Source organism: Podarcis tiliguerta, assembly GCF_965153285.1.
Source record: "Podarcis tiliguerta genome assembly, chromosome: 7".
Classification (NCBI taxonomy): domain Eukaryota; kingdom Metazoa; phylum Chordata; class Lepidosauria; order Squamata; family Lacertidae; genus Podarcis; species Podarcis tiliguerta.
Genome location: NC_139540.1, coordinates 85,214,844 through 85,239,000, shown reverse-complemented (window position 1 = coordinate 85,239,000; position 24,157 = coordinate 85,214,844). Strand labels below are relative to the sequence as shown.

Sequence of the window (24,157 nt, the reverse complement as noted above, 5' to 3'; positions counted from 1 at the left end):
AAGCTGTACAGACAGCTTGTGAAATTTTGTTTATGATCCTTGTTGAATCCTGCTGGCCATTCCCAATGTGGCAAATGAAGAAAATTATTGCATCTCTGCCTATCACAAGTTCTGGAAAAATGCCTTTGAGAATTTCAGGCAGACAAGTGACAAGCTGGAATACAGCTGGGTCTCCCAGTGAAATTAATGTAAAAAATGTAATGTAGTGTATAAAAAAATCAACTTGTCTATAAAATGGGTATGCTTTGCCCATCTGTCTGAAATATGGTAGGGCTGGTGCATGGATGGTTGGCAGCAGAAGACCAGAAAATACGCCGTTTGATGGAAAACACAAAGGATGCAGGCAGCAGAAGAATGGATGAATGTCTCATCAAAATGATTGGGAAAACCAAAACAAATGAACTAATTCCGAATTACTTATTAAAAGGAAAAGGAAATGAAGCATTAAAATGAAGCAACTAAGCCATTTTCCCCCCTTTCACATCTTTATTATCTGGATAATTAAGTCCCACTTGTTCACATGCATAGCTTTATCTTGGTTTTTTGTCTCTTGGTGACACTAGTGAGTGTCTTCTCAACTTTTACAGACTGGCAGGTGTAAACTCAAAGCTGTGTGCTATTAGAAACCATTTCTGACTGCAAAGGAAATCTTTCTTCTGCTGAAGACTCTGCTTTTGCACTGTTTGCTCTAAGTCTTTCTTACATTTTTCACATATCTGAAAGCAAGGTGTCAACTATGGGTCAATAAAGAGCCCAACCTTCCTGGCAAACACTTTTATGTGCCCGACAGTTACGTACAATAGACAAGGAAGGGCTCGTCCCATCTATTAACATTTAGCTGCAAGCAAAGTGAAAGGTGTGTAAAAAGGAGGGGTGTGGGCCAGGCAGGAAGTTGTGACATCACAGCCACATACCTGAACACTAAGGTGTGTTTAGCTAGGATGAGTCAAAGCTTTGTCAGCTCTGTTCTAAGCAATGCCACACACTAGTCTGTTTAAACATGTCCTGCTCCTCCCGGAAGAGGCAAAAAAATCTATTATTCTGGTTTTGCATAGCAAACCAAAGTGAGGAAGGAACAGCAAGGAATGTGTAGGGTGGGTCATCATACTTGAGATAAATGCAAATGAAATTAATTCTGTGAGTAGAGATACTCGTGCAATGACTGTCAAAGTATGGCCTAGAGCAATGTTAAAAGACCTTGAGGGTGAGATATATGACTAGCAAGTGAGGCTCTGTAGAAAAATCACAGATGTAACTGTCCCAAGTGGAGATATCAGATGAGTTACTATCTCACTGCTCTGAAGTCAGGCAGCACAACGCATAAGACACCATCTCTAAAACCCACTATACAAGGTGGGTAAAAAGTGGATAATAAATCCTCTATTTACTGGCAATCCTGATCCAATACACAGAGAACAGGTTTAGGTGCAAAATGATTTCAGCACAAATTCCAAGACCTATGCTCAAGACAGCCTAATCATCAACAAGGACACAGATACTTAGGAGTAGTTCTGCATTTCAAACATGCATTTTCAGTGGAAGGCACTTAGGACAACCCAGAAACATTCTGTTCAAAATGTTTGAATTTTGAAAACCAAGAAGCAGCAATGCAGATTTGGTGGGGCAGGGGAAGGAGGGTGCAAAAGTGCCAAAATACTGATTTATTTAAAGAGCAAAAATCCTTGATGTGGCCTTGGCCTAAACAGCATATATAAAGAAGAGGCACTTTGCCACTGACACTGACCTGAGGGACATCACTTCTAAAGTGCTCAGAACAAAACAAAGTTGGAAAAGCAGAAGGCAGAAAATCAAGAAATCAGAAAACTCCCATCACTCATTAGGAATGTTATCATGATTGTGCAGCTGTGTCAACATTAGACAACCCAGATTAAAATACTGGTGGAAAGAAACAGGGGGAGAGGGGTGTTTTGCTATGGCAGGACTTTGGGAAGAGTCAGTTTTACTTGGCTGTATGGGAGTTGGCTTGTTTTTAAAGCCTTCTCCACTGGAAACTTACAAAAGGATGGAAATCTCACAAAGATAAAATTTATTTTCCAAAAACAGTATGTTGAGACAAAGGTGATTGAGAACCATCTTTTAAATCACCGATTTTGAAAGTAACACACTAAAATGTGTATACATTATTTTCAATTTAACGTATTCATATACTCAAGAAAACTACAGTAGAAAAGAGTGACAGACCAAAATAAAAACAGGTTCAGAAAGTATTTTAGAATGATACTGTAGCCTCTGTACATACAAAAGGTGGCTTTAAAAACCATATGCAGGTGAGAGAAACCTGATTGGGCAATGTATTTGTATTCAGAGCAGAGAGTTTCCTTATAGCCCACTCTCAGCCCATAGAGCTATTATCCTTTTGAAGATATATCTAAATCCCGTGGCCCTTGGCAAGCTCTGCCCCATGGCACATGCCCATTCACCTTGCAACCTCTCCTCCAGTAGCGGCTGGTGGGGCAGGGCGGCTTCCCACCACTGCGGTCACGGGCAGTTTCCAAGAGGAAGAGGTGAGGCAGCAGGGAGGTGTTGGCACCAACCTCTCCATCGCCTCACCTTCCCTCCTGTCAGTAACATGCCATGACCCCAGCACTGGGAAGCCAGGTAAGCAGCACACCTGGGCATTCTGCTAAAACTCTCCCACACTACTCCCCTTTGCAGCTGGAGCCAAGCAATCTGTCCCTGCTCCAGCAGCCCTGCATTCATTGCTTCCCATCACTATGGAGAAAATTATCTGTCAGAATACTGGGACAGCATGGGATCACAGGTTCATCCATGTCCTGCACAGCTTCTGTTAATTTGCAACTTCAGCAGGTCTGGTGGACTGATTAAAATAGCCCTCACTGATCAAACAGTTTCCTTAAAACATTTTGAATGGGTGAGGGGGTTGTTGAAGAGACAGTAGGATCTTCTACTTGCCAAGCAGTAAAATATTAGTCATCACGGTAACAGGGAGAAGGTAAAAAAATATATGAAGATATCAAGCAGAATTGTGGAGGGTTCCCTGCTACTTGAAGCCTTTTGCCAAAACTAGATGCCTTTCTAAAATGAATGATTAAGTTTAAGCAGTATATCTAAATTTAACAACTGAATAATGAGATGAAACTCTGCACTTATTTGTTAAGGAAGAACCCACTTTAGATCACAAGCTCTCTAAAACCTACCAAGAGATGGCCCCCATAGGCTGGGACAGTATATCCCATTTATCAAGAATGCCAAACAGGCCTTCTCTCTCCCACTGCACGCCTCCCCCTTCATATGGTAAATATAAATACAGCAAGTCGCAGTAGTAGAGAAATCCACCTTATAGCAGCCTCCCCCTATTTGTTATTTTTAGCCACTTCGTCTGACAACGCCCAACAACTAAGCAGGCTGAGAATAGTAAGGGGGAGAGAAGGATTATCAAGTACTAACAGTGAAAACACACAGCCATAATCACTTCCTCCACTAAGGAGAAATGGGTGTTTTCCATGTCTTTACAGCATCAGAAAACTTGCTTTTTCTCAAATGCCACACTGAAACACTAAGCACTATCATGTACCACAATGGAATCAAATTATTCTTTCCTGAAATAGTTTCTCATAGCATTTTTAAGCAAAAAAAAGTGGGCTGTTATCATTTTAGGATGCTTCCAAAATAGATCTCTCCCCACCTCCCCTCATGAATACTTACTGTATTGGCCCAAATATAAACCACGCCTTGTTTTCCAAATTCCAACCATGAAAAGTTAAAGTGCGGCTTAAATTCACAACCTTACAAAAACTAGCTTTTACAATATCGCTGCTGAAACAGACATACGGTAAAACGGAACGGGTGTGAGTGCCTGCGGAATGTGAAGGGAGCGGCTTATATTCGGGCATTGTCTTTTTTTCTTTTCTCCCCTTGAATTTTAAAGGTGCGGCTTATATTCGGGCCAATATGGTATCAAGAATATTCAATATTGTCAAGGCTGTGGGAGAGGCCCACATCATCAGCAGGAAAAATGCTTCCCACAAGTGCAATCAGTTCTGAGAAAAGGGCCATAGGTCAGCCATATTCGTATATGGTGAAGGTTCCAGGCTTCGTCTCAGTGGCAAAATACCTCAGGCAGTGGGACCTTGAAAGATGTCTGACCCAAGATCTCAGACAGCTGCTGCCAGTTGAAGTGGACAATATTGGACAAGATGTATTAATTCTGTAGTGCCAAGCCAACTATGACTTAGTGTGGACATGCAAGCATGCTGGTGCAATTGGTAAATTGTGGCAGCTTTGTTTCTTCCACACTTCTGCTGCCACCATGCTATGGAAGCTAAGCCTTTGTTTGGTTTAGCATTACAGCCCAACTCAAGCTCATGGTTTGTCTCCCCCAAGCAAATCACAAGTCGTAAGTCAAGAATAAGCCTTGGTTGCAGCTCACTGTTTGTTTGATGTGAGACAAACCACAAGTCTGAGTTCAGACATAACACTGAACCAGACCATCGCTTTATTCCTGGTGGCACAGTCTCAGCTGTGAGAGAGAAAGCAGCCACTGTTTTCTTACTGTGCATCAGCACACTTGTTTGTTCGTGCTAAGCCATAATCTTTGTCTTCTACGTGAACAACTACAAGACCAATGCCTCTATGTTTCTTTGCAGAAAGTTTTAATAGGAGGATAAATATCACAACAACATGCTTCCAGATGTGTATGAAGCATAGTCGGATAACACTGTCTTGGAGTCTGCATGCAGACACCTCTCCAAACCTCTGTCCTGCTACTAGAAGGCAGCCATGCCAGTTGGAGATGCGGCTCCAAACGGCAGCAGCAGGAAGTCTTTGACAAATCTCAAAAATGTGAGCAGGAGAACTTCCCAGTTGCTCAGGTTTCCCTACAACAGCAAAAGAGGTGGCTGTTATAGGGGGCAAAAAAGTGAATGTGTGCAATACAAAAGCTGTTAGGGCATGCCACAGTATAGCACAATATATTTCTTCCAAGACATGCTTGGTGGTCTAGCTCAAAAACATAGCCCATATATTAACCAGTGAGGAGCACTATTCAGAAAAAGAGAAAAACATGTTTTTTGGACACTCGATTAATATACAATTTACTCTCCAAAGCAAATTGTGAAGTCCCACCCCTTAACCAGCCTTCCCCAACCTTGCTGGGCTGAAGAGAGCTATAGTCCAAAATATCCAGAGGGCACAAGGTTGGGGAAGGCTGCTCTCAACACTTGTGTTAGGTGAGTGAGGTCATCTTCTCACCATCAAAAAAACTGGATGAAACAAAACCCCTTCTCAATTATGCAATTTTCAAAACATGCAGCTTCTTAAAGGCACTACTTTCCCCTCATTTTATCACATTAGGTCTCTTCACCACAGTACTTTAGCTGTGAAAACAGGGCAGACACACTTTTCACATCTGGTTCTGAAACTGTTGCAAATTCATCAGCCCATGAATGATGTGGGAGGTTCTGTCACACAGCCAAGGAGGATCAAGACAGAAGACTGTGCCTCTAGTATGAGGCTTCATCAACCCAGACCGAAATATAGGACAACTGTAATAATGGTAGAGTTGGAGAGTATGCGATGAAGGTAACTAGCAAAAGTGGTACGAACGAAATCTAGCTGCCACCTCCCTGAACTATTCACTCCTAAAATCCACTCTGCTTCTGGCAAAATTTAACCTTGTCGCAGCACAGATACTTCATAGACTATCATATGGTTCAAAGCACAGATGAATAAGCCAGCTCTGCTGCCTCAAGGTTATCAAGGCTGCAACTGAAGAAGAGGTCCAAGAATTTCGTTTAGCTCAGCAAGCTCTCTGGAAGTTCAAAAAGTCAAGTACCATTTCCTACCACAAACAGAAGCTTAGCAGAAGCCACAATGTATTGAAGGCTCATTATACAAAACTAACTATAAAACCAGCCAAAAAAAGAGGAAACTTTGTTCAGAATGCTGACCCTGAACCCCAATGCCAACTGTTCTAGCAATGAGGCTGTGGCCATCATCATGGAGAAATGACAGCTGTTATTTCCAAATGCATTTTTGAAAGAGGAGCAAATATAGCTCTAATATGTCTGCCATTTTTCCTCTAGGGCATCTGACCTGCACTGGCCGCCAAGGCTGTCCTTAGCTGCCGAGTCAAGCAGACTTTATCTTCATTTGATGAGACCTGACATTCAGCCCCAAATGTTATTAAAATGTTAGCTTGCTTCATATCATTAACACAGTTGTTCCTGAACGTATCTATTCCCTCCTTTCCATTAAAATAGCTAAAAATAGATGTTCAAAGACTAGGAAATTGCCAGCAGCTCTCTCTCACTACAAGTCCTTTTTTTAAATACTGAACACCAAGAATATATTTGCCATGCCAATATTTTTGCCAAGGAAATGTTAAGGTGAACAACTCACTGATTTGGGTATGACTGAAAGCTCCGAAGCTGAAACAATCCTACAACAAGTTATCAAAAGGGTGTTTGGCATGTCTGCCTTTTCATATTCTTTTCTGCAGTGGATGAGATCTCTGCCCATTTCAGTACCTGCTCCTAGACTGCTGCAGCTTGAGGATATGCAGGCACTACAAATTTGCCCACTGAGAGTGAGATGCTGGTGATCTCCATGTGACCAATTAGGGGGTTAATAAATGAAAACCACAAGCCTCTTGTTCCTCAAATACAATTGTGAGCAATAACTTATTACACACATTAACATGGTTCACATTATCAGTTCACAAGCGATGAAGAAACAGCACTGTGCAGTTAACCTCTAGCATCACTTCCGTTGAGACAATAAGGGAGCAATCCTTATTGGCATAAAGCAAGCAGGTGTAAGTTAAGTCTGCGTTGGGACAAAAGGCAGTATAAAACAGAAAATAAAAAATGCAATAAATAGCTGCTGTTTTACCAACCCCAAACTTACCTCTAATTCCTTAATTTTCTCTTCCGCTATTTTTTGTTTGTCTAAGAGTTGGCTATGAATTACTCCTTTGGACTGAAGGATAAACCTACAAAGTGTGAAAGAAAGAGAAAAGAATATGGCAGTATATTCAGCATTCATGAGTTGGTGCTGCAAATAACCAAATAAAATCTTAATGAAAAGTACACTGAATTCTACATTGACAGGCTTGTCTTCCATTCAGAGCATAAAGTCAGCTTGTCTTATGAACCTCTACTGGAAAAGGCTTCTGGATATTCTCTACAGCAAGACTGCCAGATGTTGCTGAACTACGTTTTCCATAATCCCTGATGATCATCCAGTCCTCCCTTGCCATTTGTAACACCATGAAAAACAACCGCTCCCTATTTTTCCCTCCAAGATTTTCCTCATAATTAGAGGCATTATGCAAGCCTCACCATGGGTACCCAACAGTCTACACCCTTCAGGCTTGATGCTGGCGATAGTAACCTCCCAAGATTTGCCTCTCTTCTTCTTTCCTGGGGGATAGACCTTGGGGATAGCATAGAATCATAAAATCACAGGATTGTATCGTTAGAAGGGACCCAAGGGTCATCTAGCCAAACCTTCTGCAATGCAGGAATCTCAACCAAAGGATCAATGACAGAAAGTCCACAACCCCCCAATATTCAATTGAATCATTTCTGGCTCTCTAGTACTGGTGCAGGGACGCGGGTGGCGCTGTGGGTAAAAGCCTCAGCGCCTAGGGCTTGCCGATCGAAAGGTCGGCGGTTCGAATCCCCGCGGCGGGGTGCGCTCCCGTTGTTCAGTCCCAGCGCCTGCCAACCTAGCAGTTCGAAAGCACTCCCGGGTGCAAGTAGATAAATAGGGACCGCTTACTAGCGGGAAGGTAAACGGCATTTCCATGTGCGACTCTGGCTCGCCAGAGCAGCGATGTCACGCTGGCCACGTGACCCGGAAGTGTCTCCGGACAGCGCTGGCCCCCGGCCTCTTGAGTGAGATGGGCGCACAACCCTAGAGTCGGACACGACTGGCCCGTACGGGCAGGGGTTCCTTTACCTTTACCTTTTAGTACTGGTGCTGTTGCATATTTTGGTGGTTTATGACACTTTACTTTTACTGCGGGTTGTCTTATTGTGATGTCTGCTTTCCATATTTTAATGCTTTTATTTTAACACCATTTTACCAAGAGCTGCCAAGAACAGTGGGCTGACATCCACCGCATTCACACAGTTGAAACTAGAGGCACCACCACCCCTATTTGTGCTGGGGCTGCATTCTTTGCCCCCATGCGTGTCAGTGGAACATGCATAAGCCCACCCATCCCCAATCCACCTTCTTCCGGGTCCAAAATTACCTGCACATCAGCAGTCATGCATCAATTAGTTATGTAATAAACTGATTAGGACAAGATTGTCCTAGGAACCTTGTCGTACAACACCCTAGAAATGTGATATGACCTGCCAGAAAGGAGAACTATTGCTCAGTTTACTACAGATACACAGACACTGAAAAGTTGAGCAGACAGGTGCATACCTGCCTCTGCTTTTCCCACTGATCTTGCTTTACAGCAGTGGGGCATGCAGAAATTTGCCAGTTGAAGCTTTCCCCAGCATGAAGACACAGTGATGAGGGGAGGATTTCACCTGTTAAACTTCTTGTAAAAGGCATTGGGGCAGGCAGGTTTTTCCCAGGAGATACCTGTTCTGAAGGTATGGAACGTAATTTGCCTTACATCTAATATTTAATAATAATAATAATAATAATAATATCTTTATTGTCATTGCCCCCTTCGGGGACAACGAAATTACTTGGCTGCTCCATAAAAACACTAATTAAAAAAATATAGTAAAATACATAAAACACCAATTAAAAAAATATAGTAAAATACAGCAAAGGAGATTTGATGACTTTCAAAGTCCGGGCTTCCCATTCAGGGCCGAGATCGCTCTGGAGAAGAAGCTGTTCTTAAGACGGCTTGTTCTTGTCTTCATCGTCCTGTATCTCCGTCCCGACGGCAAGAGCTCGAAGAGACAGTGACCAGGATGCGATGGATCTTTTACTATGTCCAGTGCCTTCCTATGGCACCTTGTGGCGTAAATCCGCTCTAAGGTGGAGAGTGGGCAGCCAACAATGCTCTCTGCTGCCTTCACAATATTTCCATTAACCTGCCAGGGGGCAGGGCTGGTCTAGAGCTCCAACATATTATATTACTTAAGTAAACAGAAATAACCATACAGCTTCCAAATGGGACTTCTTGCATTGCTAGACACTTAACTAGAGGGTAGATTTATACCATTGTTCAATGTCTTAAAAAATATTGTGGAGCACCTCTATGAAAGTGCTTGAAATAACATGCCATTGACAAAGGAAGAAAGGGTTTGGCTCTGAAACACTACCAGGGCAGAATTAGGGGGAAGGCAAACCTTATGAATATCCATTTATAAAGGGGTTCAATTTACACTTTACAGAACATGTAAAAAAATATTTGAAAATTCAAGACTAAAGCTGCATTATAAGAAGATGCATCCCAGCATCAAAACAGAATTAATGCATCAAGACTTCCACTTCCTTTCTACCTTCGTTTCCAGCATCCTTTCATGCAACAAACACCAAACAAAAGTATAGTTTAGCCTTCGTAGGCTTGTTGCCTATGCCAGGGCTTGTGCTGGCGCACATCTTCTAACTGTGGCTACGTGAGCAACAAAGGCCTGTAGGATCATACAGCCCCTTCCCTTGCAGCACTTTGCCTCTAGCCCCTTTCTTTTCTCATGTGAATCCCACATCGCCTGCCTCCCATTTTTACATTTATTTATGTAATGTGTTAATTCATTAAATGTGTTAATTTATTTAACATTTACAAGTATTTAGTATGAAATCAATCCATAATACTCTTACATTTACCTTTGTTTCTAATAATATGTATAGTTCAACATTTTCTTGTATCTTGGTAACACCAGCGCATGATAAAAACACCAAACCTTTCAATAAAAATATGACTGAAGAGGAATAGGTCTCACATGATGTCCCTCCAGTTCAGTATGGTCTATACTGATGGGCAGCAGATCTCCATGATTGTTACCTGGAGATGGTGGCAATTGGACCTGGGACCTTTTGCATACAAGGCAGATACTCTGCCATTAAGCTACAGCCCTTTCCCATTGGGGTGTCTATCTTCCTTCACCCTAACTATCTCCCAAACCCTTAACGTTCAATAATCTAATGCAGGCATAGGGAACCTCGGCCCTCCAGATGTTTTTGGGACTACAATTCCCATCATCCCTGCCCACTGGTCCTGTTAGCTAGGGATGATGGGAGTTGTAGTCCCAAAACATCTGGAGGGCCGAGTTTGCCTATGCCTGATCTAATGGCATACTCCGTTTATTTTCAATGATGACAAACCATTATGCAGATCGCTGTTAAAAGATACCATTTCTCTATCATCCAATACAACTAAATCTTTACCATAACCAAATAATGTAACTAATCGGTATGCCAGTATTTCACCTCCAGTTACAGTTTCACTTTCTTTTAATATAGCTGCCCCAAAGGTTCTTTTAGGAGAGGACCAAAATATGATACATATCAATATTGTCTTAAAACTCCATATTATATTATTTGCTCCCCTTTTGATGCAATTATACATTTAATTTTTTTAATAAAAGTTTCATTTCAAATTTATACTAATAGCTTGTTAAACAAATTGCCATAACCATTTCCTTATGTCTAGTGATACCTCATGCCTCAAATCTTTTTTCCATTTTATTTACAGGTGTTTGCTGAAATATTTTTCTCAATGAGCATTCTGCATAGCTTGCTCAATAGTTTTTGTGTATGAACATTCAACAACAAACTTTCAAACTGTTATTCTCAGCAACGGCCATACTTCATTGCTAAACTATAGGCGATTTTTCTTAACTGCAAATATTTTGGGGAGATGCAGGATTGTTGCATTTCACAACTGATTGCATAATATTTAAAAATAATCTCATTTTTAACAAGGGTTGAGTATTAGATGGATACTAATATTAACCAGGAATAACACTCCTCCTTAAACAAGATTGGGAACTTTGGGTGGTTCCAGGCTCTTGTGGTGGCAACAATTGTCCATGTTGTGATGAGGGAAGAAACCCCAACAGGGCAGCATCACTAGGAGCTCTCCAAGGTGCTGTTCTGGGTGCTGAACTTGTAAGCTTTGCAATTACCCCTGAGGTGGCAAATACAGTCCAATGTCTCTGTGCAGGCAGAACTTAAATCACCAGCATATATCCTCACAGTTAGTTGCCAAAAACAGTATCTTTCATCGAACGCAAGGCAGCCCACTAACAGGGCCTCCACTGTTAATCATAAGGCCTGTCAGTTGATAACAGAAGTGACCTTTGTGCTTCTGTTTGATTCTGAATCAGAGGCACAAGTGTGAGATGTGAGAGACCTGGCTTGGAAGCAATACAGTGGGCCAACCACTTACACAATGGTTCAGTTCCAGGGGTCCATGCACAAAGGCAAAATCATGTAAAGCCACGAACCTCTGGAACCACCCCCTGCCCTGAACAACCATCCTTACCTGTCTGGGGCAGACTTTGCCCTCAGCCTTGCTTACTGGGCTCTGGGAAGGTAGCACAAGGACCCTGGCATGCTTCCAGAGACCTGAAACAACCTTCCCAGGGCCCAGTAAGTGCTTAAATGGGTTTTCCCCATTTATTAATTTATTTAGCAGTCATGTGCCTAAGGTCATGATTGCATAAGTAGATTACATTTGAGTTGTGGCCTCACTGTGCGTATGAAAAGGATCTAAGTGTTTTAACTGACCATAAGTTGAATGAGTCAGCAGAACTATGTGGCTGCTTGAATAGCTAATGCAATCCAATGTGGTTGAAAGAGCTGGGTATGTTTAGCCCAGAGAAGAACATGATGGTCTTAAAATATCTGAAGGGCTGTCTCACAGAAGATGGAGCAGGCATGTTCTTCACTGTTTCAGTGACAGGACTAGAACCAGTAGGTGGAAGTTGCAAAAAAGAAGGTTTCAATTTAACACTAGGAGAAACATCCTCACACTAAGAAATAATCAACAATGAACCAGACCATGTCAGGAAGTGGTGGGCTTTCCTTCCTTGGCTATATTGAAGTAGAGACTGAAAAGCCATCTGTCAGGAATGCTGCGGGTACATCCTTCGTCGCTTTAGAAAAAGAATCCTGCATTGAGCAGGCATTGGAATAATGACCTCCAAGGTTCCTTCTGTCACTATGATTCTATAACAAGCCCAAAACAACCCCTCTGCAGCACCACAAATCCAACTCAATGGTGCAACGTTGGAAAAGTGTCAGTCACTTCTCCTATCTGAGCAGTTATCTTTCCACAATAGCTGACATTGATGTTGAAATCCAGCATCGCCTGAACCCTGGGAGTGCAGCTTTCTCTCGGTTGAAGTGTAGAGTGTTTGAGGACCAGGACATTCGCAGGGAAACCAAAATGCTTGTTTACAAAGCTATTGTACTACCAACCTTACTGTATGCTTGTGAAACATGGAGAACAGCCTTTACCAAAGGTGTCATGGACTTTGAAGATGTCAAACTCAGAACGAAAGGGAGAAACGTGCTAATACGAAGGCACGTTTGGCAAACCCTCACCATGATCACTTACAGACACACTGTTAAGACTGTGTTCATGGAAGACAATCTTATTCAGCTACGAGTGATTGCCAAAGAAGAAGTCTGTAAGACAACAATGGAAAATATAGATGGCAAGCTACACCTGAAGTCAATCTCACCTAAGTCACTTCTTACATACCAACAAGTCTGTTCCCCTCGATAGCTATATCTTGATAGCCAATCTGACCTGCATTACTGTATATGTGCAGCTGATCCCACCTCTGCCACCAGAATGATGCAAACCCCCCTCCATAGACCCCATATACTCTATAACCAACACAGGATAACTAGTGTTTTTGCATGAGTTGAACAAATAAGAAAGGTTTATTATACAGAACCATTGGTAAAACCAATGATTTGTCAGGAAATAAAAGTTCTTTCAGAAAACAGTTAACTTATTAATAATTATATGAAAATGGATGTTACAAGCTTCACAAAGGGTAGTAAACACACAGCTTCTTTTAAACTTCAGTTGCTTATTTTCAGTTATTACTCTTCAGGTTGGTGTTACAGGTTTCTAGACTAGTTGGTAAATGCTTAGCTTATTTCAAGTTATTTCACTTCAGTTTCTTAACTAAGTAGTTGCATGGGTGTTACAGCTTAATACTTTGGTTCTTAAACAAGGTGGTACTTTCTGTCTTCCAACCTTTTATCAATCACAGTTGGAATACTTCTAGCAGTATAACACACGCAGGGGATTCTTCTCTGTCTAGAAGATCTCTCTCCTCCTGTATGACCCAAGTAGTCTGTATTCTCCTCACAGCTTCTACTTCTCCTGGCTCAAACTCAGCCCTCCAGTTAACTCCTGTCTGAATACTCTCCCAAGACACTAAACCAGGGGTAGGCAACCTAAGGCCCAGGGGCCGGATGCGGCCCAATCGCCTTCTCAATCCGGCCCGCGGAAGGCCCGGATATCAGCGTGTTTTTACATGAGTAGAATGTGTCCTTTTATTTAAAATGCATCTCTGGGTTATTTGTGGGGCCTGCCTGGTGTTTTTACATGAGTAGAATGTGTCCTTTTATTTAAAATGCATCTCTGGGTTATTTGTGGGGCATAGGAATTTGTTCATTCCTTCCCCCCCCCCCCAAAATATAGTCTGGCCCACCACGTGGTCTGAGGGAAGGTGGACCGGCCCACGGCTGAAAAAGGTTGCTGACCCCTGCACTAAACACTGTTTTCCAACCTAAGCTCAGAGACTCATTTCTCTAGCAGTAGATATTTCCCTCCAAGTGGATGTTAAACACACAGACCAGAACCAACTCCCAACTCCCTCCTGCACTCTCTTAAAGAATCTTTGAATCCTCTCTCAGAAACCACTCCTTTTAATTCCCCCTCAAATTGCCGTCACCCCTCCCGCTAGCTGTCTTGGTAGCCAATCAGGGAGAGGCCCCAGCACTCTGGTGGAATTCTGAGGCTACGAGAATTAGACATCACAATATGCATGGTGGTGATTCATCTCAAACCATCTTCTTCACAATATGCATACATATGCACCAGTCTTTCCCAAACTGGTGCTCTTCAGATGTTTTAGGCTACATCCCTGCCCACTGAGCTGCAACACTAAACATCTGGAGAGCACAAGATTGGGGAAGGCTGATGCATATATACAATGGCTTGAATCCTAGATTAAGTAAACTTGAGAAAGTTCACAGTAATAAAATTTCTTACTCCTGCCTCTACTGCAACTACAACCCACCAGAAAGATCTCTTTGGAAAGTCACAGGTGGCTCCTGGACAATGTGGGGTGGAATGCAGGCAGAGGGAAAGATCAGCCTAAATCGGGTAGACCTCCAACTATTTGTTGTCACTCCCTCAGAAGTTTCCAATCCCACATTGTTCAGAAGGATCCACTAACCCTACAGAGAGAATTTTTGAGGGTTAAATGTGGCTGCAGAGAAACAGGCAAAGACAGGAAACTTCCCTTCTGTGAATTTTTAAAAATTCAAGCCAATATCTATATAAAATAATGCATCCAAAATGCAGGTTTTTAGGCATCCAGCCCTAAAAAGTATTGACAAGAACAATACTATTTATACAAAGAAAGCTAGCAGTGCATGGTGGGGAATGATGAATTGGTACATACTATAAGCAACTAGTATCCATTGCTCAGAAGATAGTGCAGGCTTCTGGCATCTTGCCAGTACATTTTAATTCTGTGAGTTCATATTCTTTTGAAAGACTTGTTATGTAGCCTGATACACTCATCCACACCAATGTCTAGTTTTGCTGCTTAAGCTATTTGTGAACTGACGTCAACATTTTACTTTGAGAAGTATGATGAAAGTTCAAAATGCACAGTGGTCCTGTCTGAATCTTTGCAGATGTTTCCCTTTACACCATCTGAGCACACAGATAATTAAAAGAACTTGTCAGAATACTTATATTCCACACATTGCAAAGCTCATGGAATTTCTTATCTTGAGATGTTAAAACTGAAATAAATAACTTTTTCACTGGAACTGTTCAGTTATAGGGAGTCAGTCCTATACAGTGGCACCTTGGGTTACAAACGCTTCAGGTTACATACGCTTCAGGTTACAGACTCCGCTAACCCAGAAATAGTACCTCGGGTTAAGAACTTTGCTTCAGGATGAGAACAGAAATCGTGCTCTGGCGGCGCGGCGGCAGCAGGAGGCCCCATTAGCTAAAGTGGTGCTTCAGGTAAGAACAGTTTCAGGTTAAGAACGGACCTCCGGAACGAATTAAGTACTTAACCCGAGGTACCACTGTAATCTGTTGTGCACAGGGCAGACTGTAAGACCTGCAGCTAGAATTCCAGTCATGGAACAAGGTTTACACAGGTGCTGCTTAAGCTCAGCCTCATTATCTGCACTGCTGCAAGATTAATCATTGGGTTGCTGTACTAGTGCTTCACGGACACCAAAATGTTGCCACAGGCTAAGTGGGAAAGAGAGCAATGATCACCCCAAAACTCAGGAACACCACCCAGGAAAATTAAACTTGGCACATTTCTAGTTCACTGAAAGGTAGCAACTTGGGGTAGAGAATCCAAAACCCTCTATAGGACATAAAATGATTTCCCCACATTCTGAAACTCTATCAACTTCATTTTCACCAGACTTCACATCAGGAATTCTCTCCTTTTCCAATATTACTGTTTATTGATTTGCAATAAGATTTTCAACTCTCCAATACCATCAAATATATCAAAAAGGGACTCCAAAGGGATAACAGAAGCAGTTTTTAGAAACAAAAACAACCCACTTTTCACCCCAAATGAGAGTAGCAAAATTCCAAGTAATTCTATAATCATCCATTTAAGAGCCTAGCAAAATTCTTTCTATCACCAATTAAGTTACAATTCTCACCCCTAATTTCCACTAGACTATATCCAACTAACTCCAATTAGTAGACCCATTGAAATAAATTGATTTAAGTTTGCCATGTTTATTGATTTCAATGGGTCTACTCTGAGTAGGAGTTAGCTGGCTAGAAGCCATTCTTCTCTATCAGACAGCTTGCTCTTGCACCTCCCTCCCCACATCCTTACCATTCCCACTACACCAGTTCCCACTCTGCTGGGTTTAATGAACTACAGGCTCTCTCCAGGAATAGCACTGCACATAAAGCCAGTCTTATCATCATGGCAGGAAAATCGGGCCCTAAGGTTCCCATTTGCAACTACACATCACATGGCTATTAGTCTGTTTTCAATGAAGATTTTATGACATCATTACATAAACAACACATTTATAAAGTTTAGAAATAGAGATTATTTAAGATTTCCCTCATCAACACATCTGAAGTTTCCTAACATTCAATTTTCAAGACTGTACTTCAGAGTGTGGCATAAGCACTTCCAATATATGAATGTTTAGCATATTTTTAATGCTGTGAAGAATTAATTCAGAAACTTCAGAACCTATGAAGACAAATCAAAGTTCTCTCTACTCATATCTCATATTTCAGCCACAGAACACTACATGTTAGTGAGAGTCCTTGCGCATCAGAAGCCTATGGCTGAAACTATATCATGTTTACCCTGGCAAGTATATTTTGGCAGATATAACCAGAGAGCCACACCAGTAAATGTTTCCACTCAGTTCTGATTTAAGTTTACCTGAGGCCTAAAATGTTTTCATTCAGTTTGGATTTAGTCTAGTCAGGGTTATGTAAACAGTGGCATTCCCCAACCTGGTTCAGCTGTGAAAATACGGCAAAACAGATTTTCAGAAGTGGTTGGAGCAGTATTAAAAGCACACAAAAGGTTTTCAGGGAGTCACTAGTAGCCAAGTCCTTCTGAAAGTGAGACATTTACTTACATTCTTCCTACACCTTCATACATTCGGGTTTCATCAGCCAAAGTCATAATCTCTGTATCAGTAAGATGTGCGTGCTTTTTCGTCCTGTTCAGTTGCTCTATTTGCAGATCTGCCAGTTTCACTTTTTGCTGGGTATCAATGACCTTGGCTTGAAGTTCTGTAAAAGCCTGATATGGAAACAACAGCATAAATGCAGCTAGAGTTAGTAAAACTATCAATGGCTGGCTTCACACAGAGTTTCAGTGTAGTTGTAAAGTATACATGCAGTAAATCCGGCATGGATTTCTCAAAAACAGATCATGCTAGACAAATCTCATTTCTTTTTTGACAGAGTTAGAAGCTTGGTAGATTAGGGGAATGCTATGGATGTAGTTCGAAAGCACTCCCGGGTGCAAGTAGATAAATAGGGACCGCTTACTAGCGGGAAGGTAAACGGCGTTTCCGTGTGCAGCTCTGGCTCACCAGAGCAGCGATGTCACGCTGGCTACGTGACCCGGAAGTGTCTCCGGACAGCGCTGGCCCCCGGCCTCTTGAGTGAGATGGGCGCACAACCCTAGAGTCTGTCAAGACTGGCCTGTACGGGCAGGGGTACCTTTACCTTTATGGATGTAGTGTATCTCACCTTCAGTAAGGCTTTTGACAAAGTCCCCCATTATTGCAGAAAAGCTAGTAAAATGTGGGCTGGATGAGGTAACTGTTAGGTGGATTTGCAGCTGTTTGACCAAACTCAAAAAGCGTTCACTACTGATTCCTCACCATCCGGGGGGAGGGGGAGTGACAACTGGGGTGCAGCAGGGTTCTGTGTTAGGCCAGTTGTTGTTCACCATCTTTATAAATGACTTGAAAAAAGGAATTGAGGGGATGCTTAACTAATCTGCAGATAACATCAAACTGGGAGGGGTAGCTAATGCTGCAGACGACAGAATCAGGAATCAAGGTAACCCTAACAGATTGGAGACCAAGGAGAATGCGGCAGCTAGACTGGTGACTAGGAATGGCCTCCAAGACCATATAACACTGGTACTGAAAGACTTACATTGGGTCCCAGTATGTTTCCAAGCACAATTCAAAGTGTTGGTGCTGCTGTTTAAAACCCTAAACAGCCTCGGCCCAGAAGGAGCCTCTCTACCCCTATCATTCTGCCTGGACACTGAGGTCCAGCGCTGAGGGCCTTCTGGTGGTTCCCTCATTGCAAGAGGTGAGATTACAGGGAACAAGGAAGACGGCCTTTTCAGTAGTTGCAACCACTCTGTGGAATGCCCTCCCATCAGATGTCAAGGAAATAAACAACTATCCGACTTTTAGAAGACATCTGAAGGAAGCCCTGTTTAGGGAAGTTTTTAATGTTTGATGTTTTATTGTGCTTTTAATATTCTGTTGGGAGCAGTCCAGAGTGGCTGGGGAAACCCAGCCTGATGGGCGGGGTATAATTAAATGTTGTTGTTGTTGTTGTTGTTGTTGTTATTACCAAGATGATCAAGGGTAGGTAAACCAAGCCTTATGAGGACAGGTTGAGGGAGTTGGGTATGTTCAGCCTGAATAAGAGACTGAGAGGAGATATGTTAGCCATCATCAAATATCTCAAGGGCTGTCACATGGAAGATGGAGCAAGCTTGTTTTCTCCTGCTCTGGAGGGTAGGACCCGAACTAATAGCTTCAAGTTACAAGAACAGAGATTCTGACTAAGCATAAGGAAAAACTTTCTGAAAGTAACAGCTGTTAGACAGTGCAACAGACTCCTTTGGGAGGTGGTGGACTCTCCTTCATTGGAGGTTTTAAGCAGCGGTTGGATGGTCTTCTGACATTGATGCTTTAGTTGGCATCTCTGCATTTCAGGGGGTTGGACTAGATGACCCTTGGGGTCTTTTCCAACTTTAAGATCAATGATTCTATGAACCTTTTACTAAGAAGCTGTGTCTACTATCTCCCCAGTTCACCTCTTATATCTCCTGACCAGATTCAGCCGACTATTGAATGGATAGGGAATTTATCCCTGGCTGCAAGGACTGTCAAGAAAAGGAAGCAAAAGCTTTCAGCAGAGGAGAGGAACCATAAGCAATAATAATAATAATCATAATCGCAATTTAAAAATAACAGTAATAATAATACCCCGCCCATCTTGCTGGGTTGCCCCACTTGTTCCCATCTCTTGAAGACGACTAGGAGCTCAGGAGTGGGAGCATGCATGTGAGATAGGGAGTTGTTCTGATCCCCTCTACTGTCCTATTGATTACCGCTACAGGGAATGCAGTTCTCAACAGAAAAGGGTTCCCCATCCCTACAGCCCTTCCAATTTCACCTGCTGCCACCACTGATTTTTTGCTGCCAACAAAAATACTTATGTGATCTTATGTGATCTTCCCCAGCCATCAACACCTTTCCACACCTCTCTCTGTCTGCATTTTTAAATAACTTTCCTAGTGTCTACTTGACAATCTATCTGGCATGCTATGGTCTGGCATCACAGGTCAAAATCAGTGGCAAGTACATGCTGTTGAATCACACGGAAAAAGTCTTGGAAAGCACGTATCGGGGGGGGGGGGGCTGAGAAAAGAAATGAAGAATACGGTAAGTGACAGAATGAGCAATTGGGGCAATGCAGTGAAGTTTTAAAAACCGGGCATATATAAAGATGGGTGACAGCACAGTGAGATAAAGCAAATGTAAGACAGAATGTATGGATGATGGATGGATGAAGCACATGATTGTGTGTCTGAGAAAGAAAGGGTGGGTAAATTGATTGGTCGATGAATGGGAGAAGCTGGGGAGCAGAGAACAGGCAACCACTTTGGGCTTTTGCCCTGCCCACTCCCAGCTCCAGCTCCTTCCAATTCATTTCCCTTGAGGAAATGTGTCCAACTTCAAAAAAGGCTGCCCACTCATGACTTACAACCTATGGATCAACAGTCAAAAATGTATCAGGTAACAGTATCAAATTAATCGGCAGTAATATGATTACACTGAAAGTAAAAATAATTCTCCAAGAACTAAGCAGCTAGGGTATATGGCCTCTGCTACATCACCCCTCTGTAGCGTTTCTGTTCCTCTCCAGTAAAACAGCTGGCCTGACTCATTCACTGACATTTGCTTAGCTAGCCAAGCATTCACCAGGCCACCTCCCTTCATTCAACAAGCAGAGAAAGTTTGTCCTACACAGCAACAGTAGGTAGGGAGGAAGCTTAACACCATTTATTGCTGTGGAGGATAAACTACTACAGAGCTGTTAATTGTTAACTATATGACCTAAGAGTGAAAGTTCTCAGTGAACTGAGGACCTAACACCCCCCCCCCACTAAATGCATATTTAATACATCAGTTGTAATGTTGACAATGCTATCAATATATCTTCCAAAACCGCTTTGAAGTTCACATAACTGTTTCATAATGTATGACCTGGCAATATATCACAAATTCCAATGTGTGAGAAAGCTGGGCGATATCTGGTTTTCAACATCGCAATATATCACCAGCAAAACACTGCAATATATCACCAGCAAAACATCACAATGTCTGAAATAAGGATGGAATTATGCAGAGGTGAACAGGGTAACATACTGGCAATGGCTACTATTTAGGGGTCTAAACCAGGTAATTGACGATATTATTAATCACCACACAGCCACTTTCATCAGCAGGAAGCCAATATGCATCCAAAATACATCACAATATATCAATATATCACAACAATAAGGATGGAACTATGCAGAGGCGAACAGGCAACTGCTACTACTTAAGGGTCTAAAACTGATAAATGACAATATTATCAATTGCCACACAGTCACTTTCATCAGCAGGCAAGCCAAAATGCATCCAAACAGGACTTTTGCCTCTGGGCTTAGCTAGCAAATGTGATGAGTCATAGTGAAATCAAATAATCTGGGACTGACAGCAGGCTTGCTGGGCAGCAGAAATGCCAGTGGCCTGTCGGTGGCAGAAACAGTGGTTGCTGCAGTGGTGGGAGGTGGTGGCAGAAGCCACAGCAGCCTACGAGGCCATTTTGCAAAGCTGGCAGGAGGAGGTGACAGAAGCAGTGGCCTGCAAGGCTATGTTATTGTGGCGGCACCCTGGCAGCAGAGGCACAAGCAGTGATGGCATGTGAGGCCTCACCACGGCAGTAGCAAGAGCGACAGCAGCCTGTGAGGCCTTTTGGTATTCACAGGAGCAGCGGCACCCTGTGAGGTTGTGTGGTGGCAGCAGCAGTGGCGGCAGCAGCAGCAGTAGTGGCCTGAGAAGTCTCACTGCGATGGAGAGAAGCAGCAGCAATAGCAACAGCAATATGTGAAGCCTCAGAGCATCAGGAGTAGCCTCACTGTGACAGTGAGAAGCAGCAGCAGAAGCGGCAGTCTGCGAAACCTCGTAGCAAAGGCAAGTGGTTGGAGTGACAAAATCAGCATCGCTACAGCAATCCAGTAGTATCGGCAGCAGTCTGCGAGGCCTCATTGCAACAGCATAAATAGCAGCAGCCTGTGAGGCTTCTCAGCAATACTGAGAAGTGGCAGCGGCCTGCGAGGGCTTGCCGAGGCAGGCTGTCCCCTCTTCTGCCACTGCCATCAGGAAGCCTTGCAGGCCACCTCTGCAACAACACCTCGCAGGCTGCCACCACTTCTGCAACCACCTCCCACTGCTGTGGCGAGGTCTCACAATCTGCTGATTATTGTGCCACTGTTGCCAGGCTGCTGCCACTTCTACCTCCTGTTGCCACAGTGAAGCCTCACAGGCCACTACTGCTTGTGCTGCTGCAGCTGTGAGGACCTGCATGCTGCTACTGCTACCACCTCCCACAGCTGCAGCGAGCTCTTGCAGGCCGTGGCAAGGCCTGGCAGGCTGCTGCCACTTCTGTCACCACCATGACGAGGCCTGCAAGGTTGCTGCAGTTTTTGCTGCTACCACCACCAGGCTAACTCTGTTTTTGCCACTGCATGGCCTTGCAGGCCACTGCTACTTCTGCTGCCAAAAGGCCACTTCTGGCACTGCCTCCCACCACCGTGGCAAGGCCTTGCAGGCTGCTGATTATTGTGCCACTGCTGCCAGGTACTGCTGCTTCTGCCGCCACGACATGGCCTGGCAGACTGCCACTGCCACTGTCTCCCACCACCACTGTGAGGCTTCACAGGCCGCCACTGCTTGTGCCACTGCCATAAGGCATGGAAATTAAAATGGGGCTTACTTTACTTCTGGTGCGTAACAGAACAGGCCTTACCCTTAACCCTGACATTTTCAGAGTCAGGAATAAATTTATGAACAGGCTGGGAGAAAAGTAAAAAGAAGAGAGAAAGTTTGCCTTTTCTCTCCTAATGTGGGGCATGTAATGAAGCTGAGATACAGGGCAGCCCAATTAACTTTTCTCTATATAGTCTTTATTTTTGAACCTTTTTATAATATTGACAGAAGAGGCATGGCGTCGCAATTGGTGGTGGTGGCAATTGGCTTACATGATTTGAAAAGGAGCTTAGCCAAATTCATGGGAAACAGATCAAACTATTAACAATAACATGAAAAGAAGAAAAGGTACCAGACACCTTTTGACCTGAGTAGGTAGGAGCGAGCAGGGATACAAGTCACAGGGGGGATACGTTTATTTATATTGTTTTGGATCTACTGTAGCAGGAACACCCCCCCACCCCATCATTCAGTTTGTACAGTCTTCACACACACTCACACTCACACACTACATACGCTACACTTCTGTTATAAATTCATCGAAAATCAACCATACATCAGATTTGCACTGTTCCACTTTTATTTTACTCCATGAAGGAAGGACTACAAAATGGGGAAGGTTTGATACAGGCCACCATAATCCCTTGAGCATAGGAGCACATCCACAGGAGCCCTGCCCAGTTGCTATGCCAAACCTGATGGTCCCAGACAGAAGTCAATCAAAAAACACAACAGACTGCATACAGGAGTGGATTCAACACGGACTATAACAAAAGAACAGTGATTGGATTTCCCCTCAGGGGGCAGGAAACTGCAATCTCCCCTTTGTCACCTGGAAAGTACTCATGGGGAGGGGGGGAAAGGAGGAACCAGCCAGGTGACAGGACACTCAGGTTACCACCACAACTCCTCCCTCAACCCCTCCTTTCTGTAATGTATGCATGATGTTTCTGGGGGTGGGCTTGACCTAGAGGAGGGGAATTTCAAAAGTTTTTTAAGGTCTTGCACACCATTGTTCTGGGTCTTTCCTCTCTCCTGCGAGTGAGGGGAACACCCTGCTGCAACAGTACAATAAAGGCCAAGCCTACAGGCTGCTGATTTGCTCCAATTTGCTCTGGTTGGTGTCTTTACTTTTTGTCCAAGGGAGCCCTCGGATTTTTCCGGTAACACTATGAAAAAACCCCAATAAAAGTATCCAGGAGAGGGGGAGAAAACTATACAAGCCACGATGGTTACATGGTTCGTAGACACCCTCCCTGGGGATGAAGGGGGGTCGGAAGAGTGTCTTCCCGCCTTCACCCAGCTGAGAGGAAAGGGCGCCCGGGGCGAGAAGGGCTCTCCCAATGCTCCGCGCCAGCCTCTCTCCCCTTCGGAGGGAATAAAGACGGGGATAGAGACTCCTCGTGGGGGGGGGCTGACTGCAACTCCCAGCCTCCCCAGCCAGCAGAGTCAGAGGCCGAGGATGACGGGAGTTGTAGTCCGCCAGGAGCATCCCTCAGGGACCCTCCCGCCCCGAGCTCTGAGAAAGGCGGGAGCGATGAGGAAAATCCCGACAGCCGCGTAGCCCAACAAGGGGTTGGCCACCAACGAAGCGGCCTTGCCGGGCTTCGTCCCCGCCCGCCATCAGGTACCTTCTTCAGTTCCAGATCCACGGGCGCCGCCATCTTGCCTGCTCGTCGGGTTTTTTCCCCTATTCCCCAAGACAGGGTTGCGCATGCGCACTGGGGACGGGCCGTTGCTCTCCTGGCTTCGCTGCGGCTGCTGCTCTCGTGAATCAGCGCGCGCATGCGTGGTAGAAGGGAGGCGAAAGCGGACTCTGCGCGGGGCTGGGGATTATAGAGCTACTAAATTGTATACACGTAAATCGCAAAACATGACACGACTATCCAAAACTGGGTCACTAGGTGGGCAAAATACTATCCCGCTGGCCGCTTTCTGAGTAAGTGATAGAATTAAGCCTATAAGCGCGCGAGGGATCTGCTGCACGCGGACCGCCTGCGCTTCCTCTCCGTCTAAGTGAGCAGGGCTGTTCTGGGGATCCGCCACCTCCGTTGGTTCCCTGCAAATGGATCGTGTGAAGTGATCTGCCTTTCTTTTGCTGCTGAAAGGATCACAATACAGTGGTGCTTGGCTGCCTTTGCTTGGCTAGGGGAGGGGCACCGGCCTTGAAGAAAGCATA

The 24,157-nt window shown here is 43.9% G+C and overlaps 1 protein-coding gene across 1 annotated transcript in view; it reads right to left on the bottom strand.

The window, feature by feature from the left end:
• Positions 1-23,749, bottom strand: part of PFDN1 (prefoldin subunit 1) — a 30,115-nt gene extending 6,366 nt beyond the window's left edge. The window contains exons 1-3 of the mRNA XM_083448847.1: positions 23,610-23,749; positions 16,819-16,985; positions 6,889-6,973 (exon numbers count right to left, since the gene is read on the bottom strand). Coding sequence (XP_083304973.1) covers positions 6,889-6,973; positions 16,819-16,985; positions 23,610-23,642 — 285 coding nt within the window. The 5' untranslated portion in view covers positions 23,643-23,749. The remainder of the gene's footprint in view (positions 1-6,888; positions 6,974-16,818; positions 16,986-23,609) is intronic.
• Positions 23,750-24,157: the final 408 nt, after the last annotated feature.